The 9,449-nt window shown below is 45.1% G+C and overlaps 1 protein-coding gene across 2 annotated transcripts; it reads right to left on the reverse strand.

The window, feature by feature from the left end:
- Nucleotides 1-2,807: 2,807 nt before the first annotated feature.
- LOC119654512 (collagenase-like) lies at nucleotides 2,808-4,017 on the reverse strand. Of its 2 annotated transcripts, none has more exons than XM_038059951.1 (2): nucleotides 3,839-4,017; nucleotides 2,808-3,705 (listed from the first exon to the last, which is right to left on the reverse strand). In XM_038059951.1, exons 1-2 carry the CDS (start codon nucleotides 3,878-3,880, stop codon nucleotides 2,881-2,883), a joined length of 867 nt encoding a protein of 288 aa, XP_037915879.1. In that variant the 5' UTR covers nucleotides 3,881-4,017; the 3' UTR covers nucleotides 2,808-2,880. The 2 variants fall into 2 exon arrangements, with proteins under 2 accessions (XP_037915879.1, XP_037915878.1); XM_038059950.1 differs by having other exon boundaries at nucleotides 3,830-4,017.
- Nucleotides 4,018-9,449: the final 5,432 nt, after the last annotated feature.

Consider the following 9,449-nt stretch of genomic DNA (forward strand, 5'->3'; position numbering starts at 1 on the left):
CAACTGATCTGAACTTGGATCTGTCAATGGGGTGGAGGGGCGTGTACTCGAAGTATTCACGAGGCTGGACGTGTTACACGCGAATGTTGTGATCTCCACACTTTCAGAGGGGGTCTAAAGTGGACCTCACGTGAGCGACCTTTAAGCCAGATGAGTTGGCTGACAATTTAGGGAGGACTATACAAATATATACCACAGGTAACCTGTATGGAGATCAAGGGCGAATGGAACTCGAAAAACAGCTATCGCCGACTACCGGAAGGGTTGACGGGTAGACGGCAAAAACTTTAAAGGCCCACATGTTCTCCGCGACGGTTGAACCAAACCTATGTATACCTAAATGCTGCGGCCAGAAAAAAAGTCACTCGCCCAATGAGTAAGGGATGCATGTCATGTTTCGATTCCCAGACGAGCACAACCCCTTTAGGCAATCCAAATACGGGCGGATTAAAAAACTTTGCGAGCCACACGTTTTCGGGGCCGTCGACAGCTCTCTATCGACGTTGATGGGGTAATGTAAGCCTAGCTCTGCTAAAGGTGGTAGTTGTGACATGGTCGGGTAGTGTGCATTGAACCGATGTTAGTAGACCGCGTTGCCCCGAGCAAGCGCTGATTCGTCCGGGCTGTTTTTTTTTGGGTAGGGTAGGTGAATGCATTTACGCACACAGTGTTGGACTCCCGATTCGGTACGTCGTCGGACTACCAACTAAACACCTCCCCATCGTCAGGGAGCTAGGCTGGAACCGTTTGTCACATTACTTCGGGCCAGCCCCCGAACTCTCCCGCCTTGTGGAGCCTTCAAATCAGGGAATTCGTTTCACCAACGGGAGGGGAGAGGAGGAAGGGAACTGTCAGTTCAAGGAACCCCCTGCCATCCGGCTCCTCCACCGGTCGAGTTCTATCTTCTTAGCAACGAGAAGGGCCCGAACGTAATGGGCAACACGGTTCCACCTGTCAGCAGTCCTCAGCATCTCTTCCACAATGTTGTCTGGAGAGAGATCCCCTGTGTTTAAATAGAGCTGCTGACGAACCCCATCCCACCTTCCACAAAAAAAAAAAGTGTGGTGGGCATCGTCCACAACTCCATTGCAAAACACACAATGCGGAGAACGCACCTTTCCGTCCGGGCTGTGTCCCTGAGAGTACATCCGCTGCTGACTAATGCGGTCCGCTCCCTTCCAATTCTAAAACCTTATTGTGCCCCTCTTGGTTCTTGTTTCTAGCCTAGAGCTCATCTGCTCTCTACAAATCCGGATCCGGGATCTTCACAACCCCACAGAAAAGGTAGAAGTGGGGGAAGCGATAAAGCGTGAATGTCCAGAGATAACCAGTGCCAAAATAGGTATCAACTCTGTAAATGGTCGAAGCTAAAAACTAGCCGTTGTGGAAGTCCTCGAGCAATACGCAAGGAAACTCCGAGAAGCAGCGGGAAAATCAAAATTGGATGGCTGGTATGCAGGGTACGAATGGGAATAGCCGAGTGGCGTCTGCTCATCGCACTGTCTCAGAACTGGCCGTGCTGGTGATCGTGGAAGTGATCCCCATTGCCCTCCTTGCCAAGAAGCGCAAAGCTATCTACCGCCGCAAGGGCGAAACCTTAAGAGAGGTGGTTGCCTGTGAAGAACGTAACGCACTCTTACCGAATGGCAGCTCTCTTGGCAAAATGAGCCAAGGGCAAGATGGATTGCGTGTTTTATCGACAATTTAGACTCGTGGCTGAACTGAATGCACGGTGAGATTGATTACTTCCTTACCCAACTTCTAAGCAAGAATGGATGTTTTCAGTCTTACCTGCAAAGGATTGGGAAACCGCGATCTCCTGATTATGTGTTCTGCAATGGAGTGGCGGACGACGCTGAACACACTTTTTTCTCTTGCGAAAGGTGGGACGGCTTTCGTCAGCAGCTTTATGCAGGCACAGGGCTCTCTCCAGACAGCATTGTCAGAGAGATGCTGAAGAGCGCTGGCAACTGGAGTTGTGTTGCGCATTATTTTCGGGCTCTTCTTGTTGCGAAGAAGACTGAACTCGACCGGCGGAGGGACCGGATGGTAAGGGGTTCCCTGAACTAACAACTCTCTTCCTCCCCTCCCGTGTGAAGGTGATTTCCTGACTTGAAGGCTCCCAAAGCCGGGAGAGTCGGAGGGCTAGCCTGAAGTAATGTGTCAAACGGTTTCAGGCTAGTTTTCTGATGACAGGGAGGGGTTTCGTTGGTAGTCCGAAAGCGTACTGTTGCGGGAGCCCAATACTGTGTGCGTGGACGCATTCACTTACTCCCAAAAAAAGTAAAAAAAGACGGCTTTCTCAGTGGCTCGGGGAAAATCCTATGTGACCGGTTAACTCCTTTATTGAGTATATGGCTTCCACGCAGGTCTCTTTTAATATTGTTATTTTTAGGTTTCCGTTGACATTATCCTTCATTTTCGTTGCCATCACACTAATGTTGTGCAGATGTTAAACCTGCAACAGCGAGACAACACAAAGGCGACCATAAACATCCGTGACGAGCCAAGATTCGAACCTGGGGTTATGAGATTGAGAGACTGACAGTCCGTAGACTCGACCATTATCACTCTGTGGGACGGCGGACGTGGGGACTCTTTTTATCGTTAACTGGATGTTGTTATACATAACAACCCCGTTGGTACTTTTCGAAGCTATAGTCGGAGAGAATACGTTACACTGTCAGCACACTGTCAGCGCTGTATATTCGTAGCGAATCTGGTGGCATGATATACAGTCCCCAGTTCTCACTTGATGGTAATATCGATGAAATCACAATTAAAGCCGTAAAAATTACAATTTCACATTAGCATGTTTAATTACTTAGAACAAAGCCAGAAATTTAATCACATTTTCTTATAATGCAAACATATTGCACTTCACCCTAAAACCGCTCTCCTATTTAATGAAAATTTAACATTGGTGGGGCTAGTATCCATTCGAATCCCCGTCTGAGTACTGATCCATTCTAAATAGGAACCAACGCGAACATATCCTGATGGCCATCCAGTTGTGCATCCTAAATCCGAGACAAAGGAATTGATCCCAATTTGAACGTAATCATCATTCTCATTTTTTATAACCATTGCACCCCCCGAATCTCCGCTACAGATGCTGTGGTCCAAAGAAGCATTTCCCACCGCACACAGGGTCTTTTCTGTAACAATATCTGCCCCGTACCTTGCCGTGCAATCCGTATTAGGGACTATCAGAACTTTCGTGAAGAGCAAATCGGATGACTCCTGCGGATTTTGATCCGATGTGTATCCAAATCCTAGAACTGTTGCTACTTCATTGACAAAGTCATTGCTACTTTCACTTGGCGATATTAGATTCATCGGTTGAATTCCGGGGGTGTAATTGAGGGCCGATTCCAGTTGTACTACGGAGATGTCATTGTTGTAGTTTGAAGGATCATATTGGCTATGCTCTATCCAATATGTGGACGAAATGATAGTGGGCATAGAGTAAACATCCGTGGAGCCGAAATATAGATCCAAATTCAGGAATCCATGAGTGCAATGTGCTGCTGTTAGGACCCAGGTTTCGGACAATATCGAACCTCCGCAGGTTGAAGCAATCCCATCTCCGTTTGCTAGGATATAGACATGCCAGGGAAACTCGTTGATTCCAGCTAGGCTGCCTCCAGATATTCGTGAATGGGGAGTCGGGATGAGTTTCGATGTGGCGACATTAGTGCAGGACTGAAAGTGTAATTCCAAGATTAGCTATCATTCAAAGAATATGTCAAGATAGCAGAGTCTTATCCTTATGTAAGCATTAATATCTTCCACTTGGTTATAGCGTTCAAAAATTATTGAATCTTACATTGCTCACCAGGATATAAACGTGGCACAGTATAAAAATAGCAAATCTCATTTTTCAGCGCTCAAAACTTAAAGTCTGCAGGAACACACTTTAAACTCCTTTGTATCTTCGAACTTAAGCTTCTACATTTCTTTTAACAATAACAAACTAAATTTTCACTTAATCTCAAACTCAGATACATTTATAAGATCTATCACAAGATATCCGCGAGATAATGCATTGCGTAGATGTAGATCTTATCTACGATTCTTACTATTTACATACTTTTCCTCTTGGATATCTTAAGAAAATAATTATAAATTTTCTCACCTCTCAGATTGAATAATACTAAAATAAAGATTAGATACTTTTCAACAGAAAAATTTAAGTTAAAATACAATTAAAATAATTCCATTTTGAATTTGAAAAAAGATGATTTTTGGGAGATCTATCTGAGGGGTCAAAACAGTTTTTCTCGGAATTTATATTGTTTTATTTAGATATTTTATCGTATCTATTTACCTTAGTAACATGTGGATAAATTTAAGTTAGGACAGGTTCCGTGTGCCGCCATGCATGGTGCGTTATCGGATGAAAAGAAAAGTGAGTTGTCATGGAGAGTAGAGCTTAGCTTATAAATGGAAATAATCTTATAGCTCTAATGGGACCGAATTCCTGGAAAATATTCGTCGGTTGTCTAATTAGTATTTACTCAAGATTGCATGACATACCTCAATTACATTTACACTTTTGGTAAGATGACTTTGATCAATAAGATATTGAACCTTCTTGATAAAGCTTGTCTGTCCTTCACAACTGCGCGAGGAACGGTCTCAGGGTCCATTAAAAAAAAAACCAGGTAAAAATTATTTCATTCAAATGGTCAAAATGGTCCAGAAACGACGAAGATCTATTTGCCCGCTGATTATCATTTAGGAATAACCGAACCTGGGAGGGGAGGGGGGATCAACTGAAGCATCTGCTCAGATTTCGTCCTCCCACTTTTAAATAAGATACTTACCCTGGTGGACTAGCTCGTTGAGGTGGACGTTTGGACGTTTTCCCTGGACTATTTTTGGGACCAAGAGATGGACTCAAACTTTATAAAACAAAAACGCATCGGAGAAGTTCGAGCTGCTAGCATCTGGCCAGGTAACAGCAGTAGTCGAGAGCAGAGCAGACTGTATCAGCCATAGCCGAACTGTGCTGGATGTCCGAGAGTGAGGCGGTTTCTAGGGTGGTAGTCACTGTTGTCGAACTAGACGAAACGATTACCAACCACTGTTCTCCTACCTGAAAAAGCCGAAGCCGGCGGTCCTTCAAGTGGCAAGATTCAACAAGGATGTCAACTACAGGAAGCAAACGAAGAAGCGAGAGCCATTTGGAACCCTGCTCAAGAGCCAGGAGCACGAGGCCTTCCATCTTCTAAGCAAGTAAGGAAGCTGATACTGTCGACTGGTGGCGTGAAAAGGAGTTCGAAAAATAGCGAAATCGCGAAATAGACCAACAATCGCCTAGGAAGCCAGCAGAAGGCGAAACCTATTGAAACCTATAACCTCCAGTGCAATCAATTTCAGGATGAGGTCGAACAACAAAGCACGAAGGACAGTACAAGGGCTAAAATGCCAAGGAACTTCTGCAAACAGCAAAGCAGCAATGGCTAGGCAACAAAGCACGCATTGCGAAATCCTTCAATGACATGGCTAAGAATCACTTATAGATAGCGTTGGTGGATAGGAATTCCGCTAACCGCACACTGGACCCGAAAGTGTGGACCACTTTTGAGAATACGCTGTCGAATATGGCATCGAGCATCTCCTGCAAGGGGAACTTGATACGCTTACTTTCATTTCACCCAAATGCTCGGTGGATACCATGTCATAACATGCATGGCTCAATTCTCCAAACGCTTTCTCCGTTCGTGTATCGCTACGACGCGATGACTGGCAGGACATAGAACTCAAGATTGTCCGATACGATGAAATTCCTAGGAGGATCGCTTGGATAAGGACAAATGCGCCCACCCTTGAGTCTTCAAAACACCAGGATCGTAATAGAAGACTGATTGGAAAAACAAAAGGAGAAACCCCAGGTGAACAGCGAAACTTCATTCCACATATATAGAGTGTTTGAAACACTGGAAAGGGTGAAATACGACTAGCTGGATCCAGTCGACATGGCAACGATTGGATGGATGATGGAATGAAGACCATGGAAGATATGAAGAATAAAGGTCGAACGAGGACTGACAGTCCAACGGAGACTGACAGTTGTAGCAGGACTCCTGAATCGGAGAATGCTGGACTATCGCATGGCTCCAAAGTAAATATTACAACCTCCCTCCCTTGGGGGTTACCAACGATCCTTAACGGGTCGCTTACGATATGGGGAGTGGCGTCCCCGAGATGCCCGAACAATAGTTCTGATCCACTAGCTGGCATAATACCTGCATCCTAGATAGTAGCCTCGAGAAAGTTTCTCGGTGAAGAACAAACTGCTAATAATCGATACACGCTGGGACACCCTGGGAGTCTCCGGAGTCGATAACTCTTGTCGAAGTCGATGGGATGAAGCGAGCCTAGCTCTGCCAAAGTGGTACTTGTGGCGTGTATCAGGAACCGGCCCCTTCAGAATCCTGGACGGGTAAAGTACAGTGTGGCTTTGTCCCTGATGGTATACCCGTTCCTGATTATAGCGGCCCGCACCCTTGCACACAATGCACTGGTAAAAAACTTAAATGGCGAACACATACAATACGAACGAGGAGAGAGTGGGAATGAAAGGTGAGCAGGCTGCGTTTATATGCATCACGACACAGCAAGGGCCGAAATACCCGACGAGACATCGGGAGACTTGTAAAGTCATGCGGCACCTGCAACGGAGACGGGAACCCAGACACTACACTCAGTACAATAGTTGCCGAATATAAGCCGAATTGGAGCGCTATCGACTACTCTGCTGAAGACGAAAGGCTTATTAAAAAATTCGCGGCAGTTGTGAAACGCATACGATCTGCGACGTTCCTCCAGAAAAACGTTAACAAAGAGGTGAAAACAAGGCTGATGGAGCTGGAGGAACTCCTTGACAGAATTTTGTATTATAGGGGAACATGGAGAGTAAGAGAGAATCCGCGGGAACCAGAAACAGCCGCGCCTCCCGACGAGAACACTGCGAGCGCTAAACGGAACGCAGACAGCTCGTTGTAGTGCGAACTGAAGAAAGAACGAAAAGAGGAAGGATCATCTGAAGGGGTCTTCACTCAGGTACACTCCAGGGCTCAAAAGAAGAAGGCGAAGAATATCAAGAGACAACAACACACCGCGTCATCAGAAAAACCTCAGCTTCAAATTCAAGCAGACACCAATGGATGGAGCACGAAAAGAAAAGCCTTACGACAACAAATAAAGTTACATTCTGCGAGGCCAGGTATGTAAATATTTAACGGCCATCTTTAGAAAGTTGCTTGTCAGAATGGGGACAATTCACCACGCTCGCCTTACCAGGTTGATTTTGTATACGATGGTCAGCTACAGACTAACATCAACTGTTTGAAACTCATTTGCCAACCTCTGCTCTCTATGATAGTCTGAATTCCTGCCGAACTTCTTCCATTGCTGCAACATTAGATCAAGATCCCGCATGAGATTCACCGAAGTTGCGATGGTATACTTAAGATTGAACGCCTTTACCAGTACCAGAGTCAGTTCCACTATTCTGGTTTGCAAGACTGGATCCACTGACCAGGACAACAAAACATCTGGTAACAGAGATAGAGCAGGCAGAGTGGCTACCTACAACTAAGAAAACTCCGTCCTGGCTCTTTCCCGAACTCGGGTTGGAGCGCTCAACGAAGCCATATTCAGCTCAGTCACGCTTTTGGTTTTCTCCACTTGTGCTAGCATCTTCTTCCGGACGAAAAACGATCTGATGCATATGATGATATATGTTATCTAGCGGCGGCGGGCTTCACTTACAAGACAATACCCTTAGGGTTTGGATATACGTTCAGTACTCATCCCATCTTCCAGCTTAACGGACTACGGCCGCCTTCCTTCACCCGTACCAGGTCCCAAGTAGTCATCCTCGAACTTGACCCAAAATTCTCACTGCTAATTCTGAATCTGAAGCCATTCCGTGGTTGCGTTCAACAAGTGGGGACGACAAAGGTTTCTCTGAACCATAAAGTGGGCAGAGGTAAACACCTGCATTTATTATCGCATAATAGATATAACGGTCGGCTATTGCTTCCCAAGTTGAAATGGAGGTTTGAAAGTTCTCATATGGGAGGTTGGCATGGAAAACATCCAGTTTAACTAGCTTCAGGCTCCCAACCGATGCTTTGAACAACCCTCCAAAGTGTCAATAGGATGTTTCAGCTCATAGGGTACGAGTGCCTACTGCAATCTTCCTATACATTTATTTTCAGCTACGGTTAGTGGTTTAGTTACGGATTAGGAACACATGATCCGCCATGGAGAACACCGTGGAAGACATACTCTTTATTTTTATGGGAATCTTGCACTTAGTGGTGCAGCCAACCAGATGGAGATGAACTGAAAACTTGACACAAGCCGACATGTATACAGTATTATTACCTAAATTTTATCGTAAATGGAAGAAGACGGTAGAGAGAAGGATAAACTGGTGACCTCGATGAGACCCACACTGGACACTGAAGATTCTCCGGGAAAATGCATATAAGGTGTATATAATCAAGACACCAGTTACCAGTTGTGGTCAAACCCCTGAAGGACACTGAAAAGAGGGCCTATTCCTACAGTTTTCGCGGAAGTTGAAACAAGAGCCGTATAGTGGGAGAAAATCACATCAAGGAGGGGGATCTCAGTGAAGCTGAAGCAATCTAACAAAAAGAGAAAGTCCTCTGACCTCTGCCGTTAGAATTTTCTCATAGAAACAGTTGTCTATCCACCGCAAGATTCCAGTGATTCTAGTGATTCCAATAAATCCACTAGTGATTTTTTTATTTTGGTACGTATAGACCCATATTTTGGAAAAAAAAAGGCTCCCTTCTTCAGTACTATACGTCTAAGTTCAAGGATTTTAAGATCGGCTCCTCGACCCATACTTTCCTAAGATGACTCCAGCAGATAAACCGCGGCATGTGTTCCACCGTCAAGCCTACGTTTATCATTAAGAGCACAGAGCTCGGGAGCACAAAATATGACAAATGCAAGATACCGGATCCAGATAAGAAGGCAAAGGACCTCATCCGTGTGCTTCGTAAACCAGAGTACAGAGCGTTAAATTCAGGTATACCAAGAAGGTTACATCCACAGATGTCCATGGTTTCAACTTGGTGTTTGAAGTGGAGCAATTGAATTTGAGGGACAGCAGGCATAGTCAGCATCTAGTCACCACTTTGATGACTGAAATCCACGTATACCACAAAACTATGAGGCGGCATTTTTCGTATAGTAAATAATGAGCATAGACTTCGATTCGAAAAGATTGAAGCAAATTATAACAATACTGATTTTTCCTACAATGGATTTCCACGAAAAGTAAAGCATAAATTTGGCATAACCCCTATAAGGTTCGCACCAGTGAACAAGCTACAGGCTAAATCCTTCAGCCTTCAGCAAAGAAGCGGAAGAAAGGAGAGATTGAGACATGAACAGAA

This window comes from Hermetia illucens, chromosome 4 (genome assembly GCF_905115235.1).
Source record: "Hermetia illucens chromosome 4, iHerIll2.2.curated.20191125, whole genome shotgun sequence".
Classification (NCBI taxonomy): Eukaryota; Metazoa; Arthropoda; class Insecta; order Diptera; family Stratiomyidae; genus Hermetia; species Hermetia illucens.